We start from the raw sequence: 22,845 nt of genomic DNA, 5'->3' as shown, positions 1-22,845 counted from the left end.
ACCTGAACGTAAAAATTTAAGAACAGGATGACTAAGGTGAGCATGTAGGACGACTGGAAGATGAGACAGCCGAAGGGGAAGCCGCAGGGTTTCACCACCGCGCTCAGCGTGTGCGTGATGGTCAGCACGAACTGCACCTGCGGGGGGGTGGGGGGTGGGGGGCGTCACTGGGGGGCGGCCAGGCCGAGCCACGCAACACACCATTTGGAAATACAAAACATTTAGAAGTCGACTCCTGTTACTCCCTAGGTTTTGCAGGAAGAAAGCAAAACTGCGGAAGCAGCACACTATCCTACCCAGAAATTTCGCTTGAAACGATGCTAGTCAGTATATTTAATTGCCTGCTCGTTTTCTCATGGAAGAGTAGCAGTTGCACTTATTTAGATAAAAATGAATCTTAAAATTAACGTCTGTGTTAAATCACTGTCACTTCGAGGCAAGGAATAAGGTAGCTTATTTCGACACACTAGATTTTAATCCTTAAAAGGTTCTTTTTAGAGGAAAACAGGCAGCCTCCTCACACATAGCAAAGCCTCTGCATATGGGGACAGATTTCTTTCCTCCATGAGGATATTCGATGCTTCACAGGGAGAGGAGCTGAACGAAGGGATAACATACCAGCTGAGCCTGCGTGAGGTATTTCTTCCACCAGAGATACTTGTGCATAGATGGAAATACAGAAAGGCCATAATAGGAGTACATGAGAATGTGGATAAAACTGTTCAGTGTGGGTCCAAAGAAACCTGTAAAAGTATGGGATAAAAATTACTGCTCATTCTTCATCAAATGAGACGGATTCTTCCTGTGCAGCACGGCTGAAGATGAGTCACACCTGTGGCACTATCATCTGCCACAATCCACACGGTGAATTCACCCTCGTTTCCGCGCTCTTGCTCCAGGATTCCGCAAAAGTCACCGAGATAGGACAAAACTGGATGGTTTTTCAGTCAGAGTGCCAACCAAACAGGTAATTCCTGATTTGCAAAGGCTTTACTGTCCCTTAAGCTGTTGTTACTATCGAGCGATCAGGGAGAAAATGAAATGTTAGCTTCAAACCGGTGGCAGAATTCCTTTGAAAGAGAAGTGTCTCTGCTTCCACTACGCCTCTGATGAGCCATTCCGACTGTGGAAAGAGGGCCTTCGGTATAGGGCTTAACAAGGCGCTAAAGAGTCCAGGAGATCAGGCTGCTCTTTACATTTAATAAATTCTACCTGAAAGGGACCTAGAACCAGGAGAGCTAGAGCAAGGTGAGAGAAGGTGCAGCAGGAGAGAAGGCTGGGACGGGATGGGGCGGGGGGGGGGGGCGGGGCGCGGAACGGACTGGCCAGTGAGGCTTCCCAGTGGCTGGACCATCTCATGGACTTCTAGGACAAGGAATATCTAAAATCCAATTGCAGGACATTTCTGTCCTAACTTGTGCCGTTATCACTCCCCTGCCCCTGCCGCCACCTTTGTGAAGTCCCTGTAGCTTCCGTCAACGTGGGCAAATGGTGTTTCAGGAAACCAAAGGAAAAAGAGAGAAGTTCTATGTTGCTCAGCTAAGAAGCAAAAGGATTTAGTTTGAAGGGGTGAGATGTCAGAGACGGGTCTATTTGTTGGAGACCGGGAACCCACTGTCGTGAGGATTAGACCAATCGATACACACAAAGTGCTCACGACAGTGCCTGGCAAAGCAAACACTACCTCTGTTACTTTGGGATCCAGGTGGCTGGGCTGTGAGCTCTCAGTCCTGCGGTGGAAGGGGCTGTGGGGCTAGAGGACCCCTATCAGCTATGGCCCCTTAGATACATTAGTTTTACTTTGTAAATTTTGATTCTGTCACCTGGGAAATGGGCAGGACAGTAACTGGCTCTCTGGGCGGTGCTGGGATTGAGTGCATAATGCTACGGAAACTGAAAAGTGCAGTACCTACGCTGGCTAATGAATTTAAATTCTGTAGCCTGGTTTTCCCAGTCTAAATCAAGGTCTGGTTAGATCCATGCAAATCAATGAATGAGAAACAGGGGTGTCTGGGTGGCTCAGACACCACCGCCAGAATCTAGTAAGTACTCAGCAAACACTGGCTGGAATAACTGGTTACAGCAGTATTTCTTTACCACGTGAGCTTTCATTACCGTGAATTAATGGGGTATGATTAAAAAAAATTTTTTTTAATGTTTATTTATTTTTGAGAGAGAGAGAGAGAGAGAGCATGAGTAGGGAGGGGCAGAGAGAGAGGGAGACACAGAATCCCAAGCAGGCTCCGGGCTCCGAGCTGTCAGCACAGAGCCCGACGCGGGGCTCGAACTCACGGACCGTGAGATCATGACCTGAGCTGAAGTCGGATGCTCAGCTGACTGAGCCACCCAGGAGCCCCTGGGACATGATTTTTATAATATTTTAGGTTGACTGTGAATTGTCACACACACAGCATTTCATCTACAAGAATCCCAGGTCTTTACACGGGGATTACGTGAGAAGGAGGTTTAGATGTTGAGTGATTTGTAATGAAATTGTTGACAATCACAAAAAATACTTAACCTTGATAATTGCTTGATATTGATTACGGTCTGTATATTGATGACAGCATTAAGTCTATCATAGTTTTAATCACTAAACTCAAGAAGCCAGATCTGGTCCAGGAGAGAGTTAAAATAAAAACATCTTTCTGACCACTTCATCTCCAGCACTTTCCTGCTTCACACTCTGGTTTTAATTTGCATCTTCATAGTCACAGATATATTCCAAATATCCTTGACATTTTATTTATTTTTTTAAGTTTATTTTGAGAGGGAGGGAGAGAGAATCCCAAGCAGGCTCCACACTGTCAGCACAGAGCCCGACGTGGGGCTCGATTCCACGAACCGTGAGACTGTGATCAGACGCTGAACCGACTGAGCCACGCAGGTGCCCCTCTCCTTGACATTTAAAAAATATCTCTAAGATCCCCAAATCATTTTGACTTAAGTTTTACCTGTTCTGAGTTTTCACAGAAGATTTTTAAAGCTGGGGATATAAGACAATCACATAGGAAGTACCACTGTCTGCACTGCAGGTCAGAAGGGACCCATTAATGCCTATGAAATCAATGCAGTGAGAGCGGTCATCAGCTTTTTGAAAAAGTGCAACAGAATTAATGAAATGACAACAACAAAAACCCAAAGTGCATCACAGAGCTAGGGTAAATAGCTCCTGAAATTTCTGTTCCACACAAAGTGCATACACGTAAAGAGGCTGTGATATAAGGCGCATTGTAGCTCTCAGTTAAAACAAACATTGGAAGCCACACAGAGATGTGCCTTTAACTTTTCAGAATGGAAAAAAAAAGTCCAATCTATAGGACAGCCGAGTGATGACCTCCACCAAGTGGAAGGTGCTGGATTTGTTTCGACAGGAGTCCTTCAGCCCCTGGTGCTGGAGTAAAATGACTCCAGCTGGGGTGCGTGCTTCTGGCCCGCGGACATTTGGCGCAGAGGGAAAACAAAATGTATTTTCACAAATTAAGGTAACGCTCCCATTCTGCAGGAACGAAAGACACGAAACTGGCCACGCAGGCAGCCGCGTGCTGCGCCGTGTGCCTCCCTCTTCCGTCTCCAGAGCCACATCAGTACAACAATATTCGACCCCAGGCACCCACTAGAGGCCTCGCGAGACCCAGGACACGGAACTGAAAAAGCAACAACAGAACTTACTTTGCCCGCAAGGTATCCAGTTCAAAACACACCACCAGATGTTAAACATGGAGGCATGGTGGTATACGTGAAGAAAAGTAATCTGACTGGTTTTTTTCCGCAAAACAAAGAAAATTGTGTCCAGGAACTCTATGGACTTGGAGAAGTAGTACCACCACAACACCTTGGCTACCTGTAAGGATGTTAAAACAGGAAAAAGAAAAGGTGAGCGAATGAAAACGCTCCCCCTGGCTGCCCCCCCCCCCCCCCAGCAACCTGCGTGATGCCGCACTCCACCAGTGGGCGTTTCTGTCTCAGGCCATCACCAAAGCACCTTCCTGGCATCTCTGCCCCCAGCTTCTCCTCATTCCCAGCAATCCACCCCACTCTGGTGAAAAGGAGTTGCCCCTCCGACACGCGTGATCTGATCAGGTGACTCCCCTGCACCCGCCGAACACGGGCTCGTTCTCCAGCCTGCGCCCGCAGGGATTTCCAGCACCCTCTCTGAGCACAGCACCGGGCGCCATCAAGGCCGTCTGCTCCCTCTTCCGGCACTCGCCGCCAACGGGGCCCCTGGGCCTCCTGGCACCCTTCTCCCCGCGTCCACCCTCCTTTCCTACCGCACGCCTGGCATCCTTGAGGACCACCCTTAAATGCCTCCTCCTAACCCTCTTCTCGCCTTTTCTCAGGCCTCATCAGCCACGTCTTCCTTTGCATTTGAAAACTGCTTTATGCCTCTGTTTTCAGTAACCATGGCTGTGTCGTGAGGGTTAATGCCACCGAGGGCAAATCACACAAGGCAGGGGCTGTCTCATCTCTGCTCAGGGCTCAGCACTCAACAGATCGCTACTGCTCGTTACACTAGGTCTTAATTTTTTCTCTAGTTCCCTACTGTGCGCGTGTTTGGTCTCTTAGCTGTGCTGGAGCCCAGGAGCCGTCTGTAAGTGGACGACTACTGTTTTCGTGTCTCCTCCTCCTCGGAAGATTTAAAATCCAGGTGCTTCCAGGTGTCATATGGAGTGTTGAATCACTACCTTGTACACCTGAAACTAGTATTACACTGTATGTTGGCCAACTGGAACTTAAACAAAAACTTAAAAAAAAAAATCACGATGCTCCCCCCTCCTCACTGACGTGGTTGGTGGGTCGGGATTCCTACTTTCCCTCCTGAGCCCCTTCCAAGTCTCAGCCACAGGGAAATACTTGAACGGCAGTGTTTTTAGCACTAACATTTAAACGTATGAGGAGAGTGTGTGTAAAAGGAACTCTGAAGTCAGAATATCATGCTCTATTGTCTGCCTGCCAAGAAGACAAGGAGATGTGCTGGTTTCCATCTTAATGTTTGAGAGTGTGATCCAACTTCACAGATATTAAGTCAAATACAAATGTAAAACGACAATGACCTTTAGAGAATTGTATGGTAGCCCAAAGTGCGCTGCTCTGTGATAATACGTTAGAAATAAAATGGGTGCAGAGAAACCTCTATATATACTTTTTTCATACTACGGCTTTGAAGATGTTTTTTAAAATGCATTCTGAAATGTACATCTTACTATGAAAGATTTTCATTAAAAGGTTTCTGCTAATAAGCATGTTTTTCATTATAGAAAATTTCAATCAAGGAGAGGAAGTATAAGGAACCTGTGTTACCTATCACTAAACTTCAAAACTTTCAATATGGTTCCAATTTGTTGGATCAATTCTATTTCTCAACATTTTTAGGGGCTGTACAGCATATTCTAAGCAAAGGCAAGTTATCATTTCATCTATAAAAACTACCAACAGAGAGGAAGGAAACTTTTACTTCACCATAACCACGATGTCATTAGCTAATAAAATCAGGGACTCCTTAATATCTACCAATAGCCTCATCCATGGTCAAAGTGTCTTAAAAATGGCCTTTTAGAACTGATTTAAATCTGGATGCAACCAAGGTCCAGCTTGCACTGATTTGATAAAGTTTGTTAGTCTTTTCTAATCAGTAACAGTCCCCTTTCCTTGCTTCCCCTCTTCCTGTCTTTTCTTCACAAAAACTAGATCAGTTATTGCATGGAATTTCTAATATTGTGAATTCCTAATGTTATTTAACTTCTCTATCCCCCACGTTTTCTGAAGCAAAGCAATGAGATTTAGAGGCTTGATGGACTGAGACTTAGGGAATTTGGCAGGAACTCCGAGTCCATGGTTCTGTGTACTTCCTGGCACATCACGCTGGGAGGGCACATCATTTCTGGTCGTCCCGCTGGCTTTCGTGATAGAGTTCAGGTGTTAACAGCCAATCCAATTATTATGAAGTTCCGTTCAGCGCTCACCCGACAGTTTTATCCCTTATGGATGACGGCCGAACAGATCCATGATTTCACTAGGAGTTGCAAAAGGGTGATTTTCTAGTTCTCTCGTTACTTATGCACTTTTCTATAGAGAAGAGCTCTCTCTCTTCCTCTATTTGGAAATTCACACATGAAAAGCAAAGATCAATGTTTGATTCTTTCCCTTTAACATTTTTCCCCTAGAAAGAGCTGGTGTTCTAGCAACCTTCAGAAGGCAACAATGTGTTTTTTAGTATCATTTTAAACTCGTGGGTTTTTACTAAACTTGGTATGCTTCAACCCATTCCAGTCAGTATTCTTTTTGAATGGTCCCATCTTGCACGCTGGGAGTCCCTTCAAGATGGCTCCTCGGTCTTTTTGTCATGACCTGGGTAGTCTGGACGGCTTACGTGCTTTCTGTCACCAGATGTCCTTGATTTTGCTTATACACATTTCCCACCCCAACCCAGGAATTGGCCAATTCTCTAAGAATCCTAATCCCTTCTGGTGGAAAATTATATTTAGAAAGCACAATCTGGGTATTCACTCCTCACTGCACTGGGCTGTCAGAGACTAACTAGGCCTTTTCTGTAGATAGAGCTAAATAACACATTTGTTTTTAGAAAGAATAAAGCTAATTCTGATATTTCCAATTTGAATCTATGATCAGTGTTCGCTTGACTTTTTAATTGGTATCTCTTTTCTAGGTCTCAAATACTAGTTGTAATGATATTAAGATTATTAAATACTTAACTTCATCCTACAGTGTACCTTTAACAGTCTCAGAGAAGCAACACCAGTATTTTCATTAATAGCAATCAAAAAAATTACTGAATACTGTTAAGATACATCCCCGAGGGATGGTCAGTCAAAACACCATGTTTTAAAGTCACTTAATACACGGGTATATCCATTTCTTTGAGTTTCCAAGTTTTGGGAGGAAGGCTGCCTTGCTTTCTTTTTAAAATTAATTTTGTTTCAAATAATGTAAAACACTTAATGGTTCCAAAATCAAGTATTCCATCCCTACCACCTCTGCCCAGTTCCTTCACCCAAAAGGAAACACTTTGTTGGGTTTTGGTTTATTCTACCATGGTTTGTTTTAAAAGCACACACACACACACACACACACATATTCATATCACTTCTTACACAGAAGGTACTATATTATAAACACGGTCTGCAAGTTGTTTTGTTTTGTTTTTTAACTGAGATCACGTCCCAGAGATTACTCTGTAACAGCATAGAGATCTTCGTCATTCCGTTTTGCAAAAGGAACCATTCCTGGACAAGCCATGGTTTATTCAATCAGCTCCCCCATGGTTGGACATTTGGAAAACATTTTTGTTACCAAGTATTTCTATCAGAACATGACTCCCTTTCTTATGTAATCCCAGCCCCATCCTCATATCTGGAAGGATAAGGCCTCCTCTCCTTTTCTAGGAGGAACGGTTACAGATGGTCTATTAGTTTCTCAAGACTTACCCGGACATCGGCTTCCCCTGCACTGGTGAGATCTTGACACTGTAAATTGTAGCCTCCTTCCCAACTGGAGAGAATAAGCTGCCAAAGAAACAGAGGGGGAAAAATTAACACGAACATTTGAAAGAGGACTAGATTTCCCATTCATGTTCCTGACTGGCGTCTGTCTGTTCAAGGTCTGAGTAGAAACTTCCCAGCATCTGACTTTCTCAATCCTGTCCCCAAACATGTTATCAAAGGAATTAATTCTTGCTGTTGAATAGATACCAATAGTTGGTATGCTTTAATGGGTACAACTTACTTCTGAACTTTACATTGGCCCAAAGTAACAGAGTTTAGCTATTATTTGAGTAACATAATATTTTATGTAAGGAATCATCTAGTCGTATGTTTCCACAGGTAAAACACAGAATTAAATATAAACAAATGCAAAAACTACACTAAAATTTTAATAATACTTTATATTGGTTTATATTTACCTTAGCTGATCATCTCCATAATTTTATTACGTACATATGTATTACCATTTTACAGATGGGAAAACAGGGCTCAAAGGTTCTTAAATCATTTTCTTCACTGTATTTATGCTACTTGGTACTCAATCATGTATGTGATTATAAATGATTAATATTTATATCCCTCATTATGTTCAAAAACCGAAAGTTTCCATAAAGATCTGTGTGTTTTTTGCTCATCTTTGAATTCACCATTCCTTGCCCAATGCCCAGCACATAGAAAACACCCAATAAATTATGAGAAAATAAGCTTTTTATACTTTGTGGAAAATTCTGCCAAAGAAGTTCTCTCTCTCTTCTTTCTGGCTATTACTGTAAAAACTTAAGATTCTAGAACACAAAGCAGGTACAGACGGTATTTTTCCCCTTCATCAAATTTTATTTATAGGAAAATGTTTAACCTTTCCAACTTCAGCAATAGTAGGCAGTCGTTTACAATTGCTGAATGAAAACTATCTCTGGATATAAAAAGAAACCTATGCTCCTGACAAGTTTGCCAAGGACTTCTGCATATTTGATATTTGTGTATATTGTTAAATGATCACCATGAGGAGTCTAGTTAACGTGTTACATAAGGTATGCAAAGGCCTACTATTTGTGGCTGCTCATCAGAGATGTGTAAAGATACACCCTGCAGAGAAATACACAGGGGGAGTGATAGGATGTTAAAATCGAACACTGAAAGCCGTCAAACTACTAAAAAAAACCATTCAGATTGTTTAAAACTGTCTGACAATTTAAAACCTAAATAGAATTAAGCAGCCGCTCTATGAAAGACTCTATGTGCCTTGCACAGGTCCATTGCTTATCCCCTGGGGGGCTTGGCAGACGGGAGCCATCCATCCTGGGTGTTGAAGGAAAGGAAACCAGGCTGTTGGACAGGGTTAGCCTTAGGAGGTGGAGCCTAGCTTGCTCCAAAAGAGGTCTAGGATCCCTCTGCTTCTCCCCATTTCCAACTCCTCAGTCCAGGCCACCGGCATCTGTGACAACAGCGCTCCAACCGTCTCCTGGACTCTGCTTCCGCTCTTGCCCCCAGCTCACTGTCCCAGTTCATTTTCCATGTAGCGGACGCAACCATGTATCCGAGATGGAAGATTGATCACTCCCCTCGTTAAAATCCCCCAGTGGCCTGCCACGATACTCAGAATAGAAGCCAAACTCTTTACAAGGCCCTCTATGTTCTGCCACCGCTCTGCCTCGTCATGAACCATCCCCTCCTCTGACCACGGAGGTCTAGCTGCACTGTTTCTTTTTTGTGGTCTTTGAACATCCCAAGCTTGTTCCTGCCCCAAGGCCTTTACGTTTGCTGCTTGTTCTGCACGAACACAGTTCCTTCAGATCTTCATATGCTTGATTTCTGCTCAAATATCAGAGGTCTTCCTGCCCCCCCACCAGCCCACCACTGGTCAGCGTTGCAAGGGGAAAGGCGGGGTTGTAGAGCCTAGAATAGAATCTGACACGCTGTAGAAACTCCATACGTATTTGTTGAAAGACTCTAAGTAATTTTAGCAGTACCTTCCTGGCCCAAGCAAACATCTGAACTGGGCTTAACAAGTTAGCAAGGTTCAATCAACCCATCAACTAGTGGCTGTTACACATACCCCAAAAGTGTCTAAGACCGTATGCCTGCCCTGGAAGAGGCTACAATCAGAGGACAGCAGGAGGCAATCAACAGCGGTAACTTTGAACCAAGAGCTATAGGAGTGTGAGAAGAGCACATTGGACAAGCAATGGATAACATTCTTGTAGGGAAGGGACTAAGTACCGACGTTCTCCCTAAAAACGGGTCGAAGCCATTTACTTGTCCAAACACTACTGTTCTTATTCCTGTTAATGGTGAATAATATTCACCTTAATATTTACAGTTTTTCATATTCATGAACTCCTGCTGCATACTGGTCTATGAGCTTTTCAAGTACAAAAATCACATGTTACCCGTCTTAATATCTCCTTGGCTGAGTATACAATTCACAGCACCTAGTGGATGCTCACAGAATGTTGACTGAACAGAACTGACTAATCCTTCTAGCAGACTCATGAGTTAAGTAGAACGAGGACCAAATCTCCATTTGACCTCTATTTTTTTAATGTTTATTTATTTTTGAGACAGAGAACATGAGTGCAAGTGCGGTAGGAGCAGAGAGAGGGAGACACAGAATCCGAAGCAGGCTCCAGGCTCTGAGCTGTCAGCACAGAACCTGATGCGGAGCTTGAACTCACGAACTGCGAGATCATGACTGGACACTTAACTGACTGAGCCACTGAGGCGCCCCCCATATTTCCATTTTAAAGACAAGTCGTGTAAGGGTCAGAGAGCCTAATTAACTGCCCCAGAATTACAGACAGTGACACCTGCATTCGCATCTGCTGACTCCACTACTCCAAAGTCTCCAGCTGGTATTTGGGCTTCCAGTGTGGTCAGACATTCGGCTGCCCTTCTGACACAGGTGCTGCTTCTGAAAACAATCTAAGGAAGAATATCTTTCCCTTTGTTTCTTCCCCAAGAAGAAACAATCACTGTCAATCACTGTCTCGCAAGCTCCTCTAGTGAACTAAGATTTACCTCGTTGAAAACCTACATAAAAATTCCCCCTCTAGAGTCAGGTAAATTAGGATCACTGATGCGACAGGACTATAGGGGGGGCTTTCTAGACCCTGAATTCCATCTGCACTCAGATCACGGAACTGTGGGCATCGGTGTTGTAAGTCATGTTAAGTAATGGTTATTAAGCATCTTCAGAATGGTGCACAGCAGAGCAATGCACAGATTGAACTCTGTGGCCGAGAGGATCTACATTTTACGTGAGGATTTATCTTCTTTTAGAATTCAAGGACCAGGAAGGCAACTATACTTGTGCCATTGTCAGCCATTTGTAACTGACATGAATGATTTTATCCTGTTCCCTATGAAAGGTTTTGTCTTGTTTTTGTTTTCCCTCTGCTTGCTGGAGCAGGTTTATTTGGCACTTGTTGATTTTCCTTTGTGGCAGGCAGAGTGAAGCAGGCTTTGGGTTGTACAGAAAGCGCAATTGTTACTTGTTCCCTTTCTTGTAAAATGCCTTGGGTTTGGCACGTTACAAAGGAACGGGCGATGCATGATGTAATTAGGGCAGCAGGAGCGGGGCTGGAATCTCAGCCTGGGACTCCGAAGTCAGTCCTCAGAAACCGCGATGCCCCCGTCACGGGGGACCAAAGATGGAGGGAGTAGTCTTTAAGGGACTGTGTGTCTGTATTTCCGACTAACTGCATTTGATTTTTAACTTAAAAACTGCTCTGTCCTCAAGAGCCGTCTATTCTCAGGCAAGTCATGTAACTTTTCCAGGCCTCAGTATCATCATCTGTAAAAGGAGAAAACTAGCACGTATGAGCTTTAAAGGCCCATTCAGATCTAAATTGTGACTTTGAATTATAGTGAAAGACTAAGGATTCGAGAAATAGGCCTAGGGGCGCCTCGGTGGCTCAGTTGGTTAAGTGACTTTGGCTCAGGTCACCATCTCACGGTATGTGGGTTTGAGCCCCACGATGGGCTCTGTGCTGACAGCTAGGATCCTGAAGCCTGCTTCGGATTCTGTGTCTCCCTCTCTCTATGCCTCCCCCCTGCTTACGCTCTCTCTCTCTCAAAAATAAATAAACATTAAAAAAAAAATTTTTTTTTAAAGAAAGAAACAGGCCTAAATTGGGATGAGAAAAATTCTCAGAAACAAAGATTTCCCCAAGATTTTCTGACGAAACAATATCAGACGCTGGAACAGCTCCTGAGATCTTGAGGAACGGTACTGAGAGCAGCGCTGGATAGTTCTGGAAGGCCAGATTTACTTCTCAGAGACGCTCACTTACCAGACTCCAGCATTCCTACATAGACACTTACCTCTGCCAGCATATATACGGAGAGAAGTGTGATTCCGAGATTATACAAGGTGAGGATACCCCTGAGGGAGAGAGCATGTCTGTTCTTCATGTATTTGTTACCCAGCCATATTGAAAGCAGATACAGGACAGTAAGAAAAAAGGTAGGAAGGTAAGAGTCCAACATGAACCATCCTCTGACTCGAGAATCTGAAAGGAAACAAATACAGTGAGAATCCTAAAGGGGGGTGCTTCTGTTTAGTTTTAAAATATTATCACATGTATTTAAAAAGTTTTGGGTTTTTTTTTTTGTTTGGCCTTTTGTTTTTTACGGAGGTAGAACATGAGTTTCAGGAGCACAACACAATTCAATATTTGCACACCCTACAAGATCATCACCGCAATAAGTGTACTTAATATCCATCACTTTACATAGTTACAAAAATTTTTCTTGTCATGAGAACTTTTAAGACCTCCTGTCACATATATTGTATGTTCCACACTGGATACAACAAATAACAATACGACAAGAACCCACAAGAACCCGAGTAATAAGCCGCGATAAACAGGACTGGAGTTACAGTTCTGAAGAAGAAACCCCTGGGGTGGGAGGAGTTAAGGAAGATCTCATGGAGCAAACAGGGCTTAGGCTGAACCCTGAGTGACGGGGACAGGTGATCAAGGCGGGCGGTAAGAGTTCTAGCGTCTTCTCCGGAACGGTTACTATGTTTATTTATTCTAACTCTGTAAACAGGACGTGCCATCATGCCATCCTGTGGATGAAAAACAGCTCAGAAAGCTACAGTAACCTGCCGAGGCCACACAGCAGGGGACAGCAGCGTCAGGATCTGAATTCACCTCTGCTGCCCAGCACGTTCCACCCGGTGCTGCCTTCCTCGGTGGAGTCTGGAGTAGGCAGGAGAGAAGGGGTATCGACAGCGTATACTGGTTCACACACCCCACACCCTGCAGCTCGGTGAGGACCACCGTGCGGTAAACCAGGCAGAGTTTAGAGCTCAGCTGAGCCAGAGCCGTGGGACTGAACCCAACAACCACAGGAAGCTGAAGAAGGCAAAGCCTTGGGGGCTGATGATTCAGAGGTGAGGGCAGAAAATATAACCGAGGACTGAAACCTGACCATGGACTAGAAGTATCAATAGCTAGGAGGCAAGAACCAAGATACAGCAAGTGTTCCTTGCTCTGGAGGGTGAAAACATAAAAATCTACATAAAACACACATAATAGATCTGTAAGATAATTAATTAACATCTGAATAGAACGGTAGGCACAAAGTGATTTTAGTTCTCTGTTCTGCTCTTTTTTGTTGTTTCAATAAAGCAAATAATTTGGCCCACAATTAAAAAAAACTGGCACGTTGTTTTTAATCTCTGTAAATGCGGTTGGAAGGAGCTGGTTTCTCCAGCTGATCATGCCCTTTCCTCCCTCTCTCTGCTCTCCCCAGGCCTCCGCCCCTCTTTCTGCTCCACTCTACCCCTCGCACGCCAGCCCCCCTTACTCCACCCCACCTGACGGACAGCACAGAGGAAAGTGCCTTCTCAGGCTCTGTCCCATCACCTGTTCTGTTGTAAACTCCTCCAGTTGTGATGGAGAGAACACGGCAGGCGAGGGGACCCACCTCAGCATTCGTGTGACTAGCAGAGACCTACCTTCACACAACCTGCAGGAAATCACTGGTCGGAAAAGTCTGTCCCGTGTGTCACTTCCTAATGTTCACCTCTGAATCCAAATCCTATGCACCCATGGGGCGCCTGGGTGGCTCAGTAAGTTGAACCGACTCTTGATTTTGGTTCAGGTCATGATCCCAGGGTTGTGGGATCGAGCCCCGTGTTGGGCTCAGTGCTGAGCCTGCTGAAGATTCTCTCTCTCCCCCTCTGCCCCTCTCCCCCACTCGTACTCTCTCTAAAATTAAAAAAAAAAAAAGATAATAATAAAATACATCCTACGCATCCTCTAAAAACCAGATAAATGTCCTGCCGTCGGAAGGGAGCTGCTTCTTCTTACCCTTTCCTACTACAGCTCTCCACCTGCGTAACAATGTAATTATAATTTTATAATTAATGTGTTATTATGGCTGGAACACTGTTATCACAATTTATATTTACTGAACACTTATTCTGTGCCAGGCACTGTCCTAATAAAGCTTTTTACATGTATTAACTTAATTCCCAAAGTAATCTAATTATATAGTTGATATCTCAAATAGTTTTGAGGTATAACTGATAAACCTGTACATATTTAATGTGCATAATTTGATGGGTTTGGACTTATGCAAACTCCCACGATGCCATCACCACAGTGCAGGTAACAGATGCATCCACCACATAGGTGATGTAATTATTGCCAGTTTATGTTTGAGAACAATTGACCCACAGAGAGTGAAACAGTTAAATATTTGCACTAAACTGCTACCCCACCTCCTGTTATGGTGTTATGGATTGAACGGTGTCCCCCAAAAGATATGGTTAAGTCCGAACTCCTGATACCCGCGTGACTGTGACCTTACTTGGACATAAGGTCTTCACAGGTCTGACCCAGTTAAGAAGATGTCGTACTGGACTAGGTGGGCCCTCGCTGTGACCGGTGTCCTATATTACAAGCGGAGATGTGGACACAGGGACGCGAAGAGGAGAAGCCACGTGCAAATGGAGGCAGAGAACAGGGAGATACATCTCTGAGCCAAGCAATGCCAGAGATTGCCGGCAACGCCAGAAGCTGGGAGAAAGGCAGGGAGCACTCTTCCCTAGAAACTCAGAGGGAGCACTGCCCTGCCAGCTCCTTGATGTCAGACCTGTAGCCTCTGGACCGTGAGAGAATCAACCACTGTTGCTTTAAGCCACGTGGTTTGTGGCACGTGGTTACTACAGCCCAGGGAAACCAACACACGTGGTCTGCTTCACTGCTTTGCAATTACCGTCGAGGTGGCAGTCTGACCTCCCGCCTAGAGACAGACCCCAGGTCTTACGCTCCCACCGTGTCTCACCCATACCTCCACTGAGTTCTGAGTCATGCAATCTAGGCCAACCGGCAGGATGAGCCCAGTACAAAATACAGCACCTCCAGTGGTTCGTTTTCTTTTGTCATGGTCCTGTAAATGCTTGCCGCTTTTGTCAAGGAGGAGAGTTAACTGTCCCAGCCCAGAGAGAGGAACAAATACTTGCAGTAAGATTTATCCTACCTTTGGGACGTTAATGGTTAACTGCATCTGCGTCAGGTATCTGCCCAGGACAAGATCCCCTGATGCCAACGTGGAAAAGGTGATTACAGAAGAGACTTGGGGACACCCGGGAAGTCTGCTAGGTGGCCTGCCAGTCAACTTAAGCTTGTGCCACTTTTGGGAAAGGGAAAGGGGATGCTGGACGGCCCAGATGCTAGATTCCCTGTCACCATGGAGGTCACCCGACCCAGTTGTCAACTGTCAATCTTCCCATCTCCTCGCCACAAAGAACCTTCTATAAACATGACCAGAGCTGAGTAAACAAACTGCAATCCTCTCCGTACGTGGACCCCTAGCCACATAGTTCCAGATCACAGCAATCTTAGCAAAGGCACAGCTCGGTGTGAACAGAAACACTGTTGTTCCACGCTCTGGTGCAAGGGTCCAATAGAAGCCACAGTTGCCAAGAAACCCTGCGTGCCCTCTACGTGAACCGTCCTCCTCTGCACCCACAAGAACTGTGAGGCAGAGAACATATTCAATAAGGGAGCTTATGCGATACACAGATCCTGCCTTGCCTACCCCACGGGGTCACCACGAGGACAAATGGTGGTTGGGGGGGCCGGGGGGGGAGGCGACTGAAAATATTTTTAAAGCTCTAATAATCACACAGCACCATTATATTAAAATCATACAAACAGTCGTTCATCAGACGTTTATAAAGCCTAGGCAGAGACTGGAGTGGTCTAAGTAGTCTCTAAACGATGCTGTTTGGAGGTTTTTGAGAGACAGGAAAACCTCATTTCCCTCCATTTCCCTAACCCAACAGTGCTGAGGAAAGAACCCGGAGAGAGGCACAGATTCGCCACGGTTTGTGAACCAGCGAGGCCTAAGTGAAACGAAACACGTTGTTTGGAAAACATCCACTTGTTTGCAAGCTATGCAGGGTGACTAAGATGCCCAGGGAAGCGTAAGAAGCGCTGCAGGGGGACGGCACGCTGCAGTGAGTCTAAGTGACGGGTGACACACAAAAGGGGGCGCGCAGGGGCTCCAGCCCACAGCACGGGCGGAGCGAGCTCACGCCCCCAGACACCCGAGGGCGGAAAGAGGAGAGGTGACTGCGCGGGTGAGGAAGGTGGAAGGTGTGTGGGCGGTGGCGCCAGGAGAGAAAGTAGTCCCGGTTAGCAGGTGGCTCCGGCCTGCTCTGGTGGCCCGAGAGACACGACGGGAAGGGCTTCGCTGCATTCTGTCCCTGCTTGTGGCTCCTGGAACTTTAATCCCAGGAAGGTTGAGCGGGTGCACTGAGGCTTTCTAGATGTTCTGGAGAAGGATATCAAAGGGGAGGGAAGTTAGATCTCTAAATGTTAAGTACCATACTGTCCTCAAGGTACCAGAGGGGTGCCTGGGTGGCTTAGTCGGTTAAGTGTCCGACTTTGGTTCAGGTCATGATCTCCCAGTCTGTGAGTTCGAGCCCCGCATCAGGCTTTTTGCTGACAGCTCAGAGCCTGGAGCCCGCTTTGGATTCTGTGTGTATGTCTCTCTCTCAAAAATAAATAAACATTAAAAAAGAAAAAGAAAAAACACCAGAAATGACAAAACCCTCTTCTACAACTAAATAGTTTCCTTCCACATGAAATTCTCAAGTAGCTTACTCACCTCGAGGTCCAAACATATTGTCCAAAAAAGCATTGATTTCATCATCAAAAGCCTTTAGATGCTCCTGAAAAGATAAAAGAAAACATTATTTAACTCGGTTTTTTGGGAAATTCAAAACAGACATGTAGTTGCCAGAATCTCCAAGTCCTCGCTTCAAGGACTTTCGGCTGCAAACACTTACAGGGAAGGGGACCAGTTAAACGCAGCCCCATCCTTCACAAGCTTGTGTAGATTTAGAAGGAAAAAATTCTGTTGCCTAAGGAAAGGAAAGAGGCAGTCCTGAAAAACAGGCTTGGTACATTTTTTTTTTTTTTCAACGTTTATTTATTTTTGGGACAGAGAGAGACAGAGCATGAACGGGGGAGGGGCAGAGAGAGAGGGAGACACAGAATCGGAAACAGGCTCCAGGCTCTGAGCCATCAGCCCAGAGCCCGACGCGGGGCTCGAACTCACGGACCGCAAGATCGTGACCTGGCTGAAGTCGGACGCTTAACCGACTGCGCCACCCAGGCGCCCCTAGGCTTGGTACATTTTTAAACACTGAAGGATTATTGACCTTAATTCCATTTCCCTCTAAAATGCTTAGAGGCAGAAGCTTTTCCATAAGCAACTTCTATTGTTGCAATTAACAGGAGTCACGTGCAAGTAACAGGGAGGGTCTACACCTGCAGGATATAATGTAATTGTTAAATAAAAATTCAGCTGAACTGTATTTCACGAAGTTCAATCTAAAGCTTTAAAGGGGACTTATTTTTCAAATAAGGCAATGAAGCACTATAGCTATTTTTTCCATAATCTAAAAACCTTTATATTTTGTTCGTTTTCAAAACCTTTCTTATACATGAATATATATTTAATATTACAATAAACAGCATCTCTAGGGTACATCAGGTGATTACTGCCACTTTAACTGGATTCAGGATAGGAGAATTTCTGCTAAGAACCTTATGGTTGCTAAACTGGCTACAGGCTCTGGATTTAGCTCCTGGTCATTCTGGTGTGCTATTATGTTGCTCAAAATACCTGTGACGGTGTTCCCTAACCTTGCCTACAATGGTCTAGTGCACCTCCTCAAGCAAAGGGAAGAAAAGACAAATTTGCCCAGTGTTCGTGGGAAAGGGATCTTTGATGATGATTTGGGGCTGGTGGATTGGTGAGGTGAGCGTCATCTCTCAGGATGTTCATCTAGAACATTCTCTATAATCAGCCACCGGAGTGCAGTCAAAGCATCTCATTTGCAAGGAAAGCGTAAGTGCCAAAGAAGAGAATTAACTTGCTGGCATTTGAAAAGAAGATCTGCAGGTTTGGTGATCAGCCTCTACCATTTAGACCTATTTCTTACTTGTCACTTTGATCCTGAGAAAATTTCAAGGAAACTTAGGTATTTGCGGACTTTAGGAAGCTCGAGAGAGTGGAAGAAGATTTAATGACGACATCTGTTAGCACCTACACCTGCTGGTCATGTATTAGGACCTTTATTATATCATAGTATCTCTATAAAAGGTATCTGGGCTAAACCAAGATTGGAAATTTTTAGAGTGTTTTGGTTTCCATGAAGGATATCTCAGGAGACCTCCAGTCTTGAAAAGGTCGCTAACCTCACATTTCAGTGTGACAGAGTTAAGATTTGTGTTGCCATTAGAACAGAGAAGATCTGTCCTGAGGCCTCTCATTCTTGAGCAAAGAATGTTAATCTCACTGATATATCCACCTTCATAACAAATACCAGTGAAATCTTCCTCTCATTGCCACATCCACCCACACATGTTTAAAGGTTTTTGGTCTGTTTGCTACAGTCCAAACTCCATTTTCCAACATCTGGAGGTCTAAGAAAACTCTAAAGGTCACAAAGCTTGTATTCGTTCTACAATGTTGCAGAAACTAAGTCACAGTAGAAGACCAGAAATAAAAGAAAGCAGAGGGGAAGATAATGAAGAGAGAGCAGAGAGTGAAAAAATGAATAAGAAAGGGCATTCTACACCAATACCCTGATAATAAAACCAGACAAAGGCACTACAAAAACATGACAAAACAAACAAAAACTACAGGCCAATAGCTCTGATGAACATAGATGCAAAAATCCAACCAAATATTAGCAAACTAGATTCAACAATACATTAAAAGGATTATTCACTACAATCGTGTGCGGTTTATCTCAGAGATGCAAAGGTGGTTCAATATTTGCAAAGCAATTGATATATCACATTAGTAAGTAGAAAAGTAAAAACCATATGATCATCTCAATAGATGCCAAAAAAGCATTTGACAAAATACAACATACGTTCATGATGAAAAAAACTCTCAACAACATGGGTTTAGAGGGCCCATACCTCAACATAATAAGGGCAATATTTGAAAAACCCACCAGGAGCTAACATCATACTTGACAGTGAAAAACCGAAAGTTTTTGCTCTAAGATCAGGAACGAGACAAGGATGTGCACTCTTACATTTATTCAACGTGGTATTGGGAGGTCACAGGTGCAGGAATAAGACAAGAAAAGAAGTAAAAGGAATCCAAGTTGGTAAGGAAGAAGGAAAAGTGTCACTATTTGCAGATAACTGAAATAGAAAACCCTAAAAGACTCCCATCAAAAATCATTAAAACAAATAAATAAATCCAATAAATTTGTAAGATACAAATTAATGTACAGGAATCTGTTGCATTTCTACACTAATAATGAAGTAAAAGAATAAATTTAAACAATCCCATTTACAACTGCATCAAAAAGAATAAAATATCTAGAAATAAATTTAACCAAGGATGTTAAAGATCTGTACTCTGAAAACTAGAAGACACTGATGAAAAAAACTGAAGATAACAGAAACAAATCTAAAGATATACCATGCTCATGGATTAGGAATTAATATTGTCAAAATGTCCATACTACCAGAACAATCTACAGATTCAATGCAGTCATTATCAAAATACCAACCATGTTTTTCATGGAAATAGAATAATTAAGTATTAAAATTTGAATGGAACCACAGAAGACCTCAAATGGCCAAAGCAATCCTGAGAACGAACAAAGCTAGAGGTATCACAGGTCCAAATTTCAAGATATACCACGAAGCTGTAGTAGTCAAAACAGTATGGTACTGGCATGAAAACAGACACACAGATCAATGGAAAAGAAAAGAACCCAGAAATAGACCCAAACCTATATGGTCAATTAATCTATGACAATGAAAGCAAGAATACACACAACGGGAAGACAGTCTTTTCAATAAATGCTGCTGGGAAAAATGGAGAGCTACAGGCAAGAGAGTAAAAGTGAACCACATTCTTACCACCATACTCAAAATTAAAATGGATTAAAGACCTAAATGTGAGACCTGAAGCCATAAAACTTCTAAAAGAAAACATAGGAGGTAATTTCCTGGACACTGCCGTTAGCAATATATTCACGGATGTCTCCTCAGGCAAGGGAAACAAAAGTGAAAGTAAACTTTGGACTGCACCAAAATAAAAAGCTTTCGTACAGCAAAAGAAACCATCAACAAAACGAAAAGACAACCTACTGAATGGGAGAAGATATTTTCAAAAGATATATCTAATAAGGGATTAATATCCAAAATAGATAAAGAACATGGACAACTCCACACCAAGAAACAAATATTCCAATTAAAAAATAGGCAGAGGACATGAACAGACATTATTCCAAACAAGACACACAGATGGCCAAAAGACACGTGAAAAGATGCTCAACGTCACTCATTGTCAGGGAAATGCAATTGAAAAATGCAATCAGATACCACCTCGCACCTGTCAGAATGGCTAGTATCAAAAAGACAAGAAATAAAAAAGTGTTGTTGGTAGGATGTGGAGAAAAGGGATCCCTCATGCACTGTTGGTGGAAAAACATATTGGTGCAACCACTGTGAAAAACAGCATGGAGGTTCCTCAAAAGATTAAAACTGAACAATCATATAATCCAGTAATACCACTATTGGGCACTTACCCAAAGGAAATAAAAACACTAATTTGATAAGACATACGCACCCCTATGTCTATCGTACCACTATTTACAACGGCCAAGACATGGAAGCAGCCCAAGTGTTCATCAACAGATGAGTGGATCAAGAAGATGTGATGTATACACACACTGGAATATTAGCCAGCCATAAAAAAAAGTGAGATCTTGTCATCTGTGACAACATGGGTGGACCTAGAGGGTATTAGGCTAAGTGAAAGAAGTCTGACAAAGAAAGACAAATACCACATGATTTCACTTATATGTGGAATCTAAAAAACCAAAGAAAAAAATATACTTAAATACCGAGAACAAACTGGTGGTTGCCAGAGGGGAGGTGGGTGAGGGGACAGGCAAAATACATGGGATTAAGAGGTACAAACTTCCAGTTATAAAACAGATAAGTCATGGGGATGAAAAATACAGTCAATAATACTGTAATCACATTGTCTGGTGACACACGGTGACTATTTATCATGGTGAGCACTGAGTAATGTATAGAACTGAAGCAATATGTTGTGTACCTGAAACTAATAGAACATGGTATCTAAATTATGCTTCAGTAAATAAAAATAAATAGGTCAGTTTTTGTGGAATCTAAAAAACAAAAACAAAACAAAAATCCCAAACTCACAGATACACAGAACAGATTGGTGGTTGCCAGAGGCAGTGGCGTGGGGAGGGTGGGCAAAATGGGTACACACTTCTGTGTAAAATGAACAAATCATGGGGACATAATCTATAGCATGATGACTATAATTAACACTGTACTGTATATTTGAAAATTGCTAAGGCAGTAAACAGATCTTCAAAGTTCTCATCACACACAAAAAATTTGAACTGTGTATGTGAATCAGACTTAGTGTGACAATCATTTTGCAATATATACAAATACTGAATTATTATGTTGTACTCCCGAAACAAACAAAAGAACACAGAGGTAGGAAATTTAATATAGGTCTCTTAAAAACAGAAGCCTTCCAGAAGGAGATGCTACTGCTGTTGAGTTCTGAAAGACTCTTAGGACATCGTCTAGATGGAGAAGGGGAAGAAAGAGCATTTCAGGAAGAAGAATCATCATATACAAATAGACTGAGATGGGATTCACTCAGGAAATGTTTATAGCCAGGGTCTCTACTGACTCACATGATAGGTGGAAATAAAGTCAATACTGAGAAAATCAGAAACTGGAATAAAAATGACCTCTTTATTTCTGGACTATTTAATACAGTTAGCAAGGATACAATGTTAAGAGACAATGAGGAGATAAGAACAAATGAAAATTTACCCTAGATCAGTAAACCTAAGTGTAGTAAGTACAGAGTCGGGGTAGCATTAGTCAACCAAGGATGAAGGCTTAGCACAGCAGGGTAGAGCACCGCTTGGGTGATGCGTTAATAGCTGCTGTAAACGTCAAAGCATGTTTTACTGTAAACGTAAAAGCATGCTGGCTGATGTCCCAACACTAACACAATAACCTAGGAGCTAAGACAAATCAGCAAACTACAGTACAGGCAGCACGTCAGTCATTCAGCCAACATTTTGAATGGCCATTATGTACTAACGCTTTGTCAGACATATGAGGACAAAAAAGGCATAGTGGTCAACTCAAAAGCCTACAGGCAAACTGGAAAGTGAGACCTACAGAGAAAGGCAAACAGCAAACAACTGAGAAGAAGGTACACAGAACTGCCACACTGATGGAAGACACTGCAGGAGTGAGGACTTAAGGTGGTTAGAGTTTGGACAGACTGGAAGAGAAGGGAACAGCACTGTCATTAGACCCATGCAAGGGGCATGCTGTCCTGAACTCATACTGCAGAGGGCCCCATGCTGGCCGTCCCAAGGCCATGCCCCTCGACACAGGAAATCCTATGAGCCAAGGGAGATGCCCACCCCTGGTCACAGCTGCCCCTTCAGACTATGTTCCAAGTCCCCCAGGCCACAGAATTCCCTGCCAAACATTCTCCAATCCCACTTCTAGAACAACCTCAGGGATTTCCCCTTGCCCACACGGTAATAAAGTCCACATTCCATGACTTTATTTTATTGAAGTACACTTGTTATGTTACATCAGTTACAGGTGAACAACGCAGTGATATGACAAGACAACTCCATAGACTACGTTGTGCTTACCACAAGTGCAGCTCCCATATCACCATCCAATGCTATTACACTATCACTGGCTACATTCCCTAAGTGGCATTTTTCATCCCCATGACTTACCCATTCCATAAC

At 43.5% G+C, this 22,845-nt stretch overlaps 1 protein-coding gene across 1 annotated transcript in view; it reads right to left on the bottom strand.

Moving 5' to 3' along the window:
- Positions 1–22,845, bottom strand: part of ELOVL2 (ELOVL fatty acid elongase 2) — a 67,568-nt gene that overhangs the window by 4,760 nt on the left and 39,963 nt on the right. Inside the window, exons 2-7 of the mRNA XM_040460297.1 lie at positions 16,635–16,698; positions 11,826–12,013; positions 7,446–7,523; positions 3,673–3,844; positions 619–743; positions 3–137 (exon numbers count right to left, since the gene is read on the bottom strand). Coding sequence (XP_040316231.1) covers positions 3–137; positions 619–743; positions 3,673–3,844; positions 7,446–7,523; positions 11,826–12,013; positions 16,635–16,698 — 762 coding nt within the window. The remainder of the gene's footprint in view (positions 1–2; positions 138–618; positions 744–3,672; positions 3,845–7,445; positions 7,524–11,825; positions 12,014–16,634; positions 16,699–22,845) is intronic.

This window comes from Herpailurus yagouaroundi, unplaced genomic scaffold, assembly GCF_014898765.1.
Source record: "Herpailurus yagouaroundi ecotype Mexico unplaced genomic scaffold, PumYag 250, whole genome shotgun sequence".
Lineage (NCBI taxonomy): Eukaryota > Metazoa > Chordata > Mammalia > Carnivora > Felidae > Herpailurus > Herpailurus yagouaroundi.
Note: the sequence above shows the minus strand (reverse complement) of the source record. Positions and strands in the feature narration are given on the sequence as shown.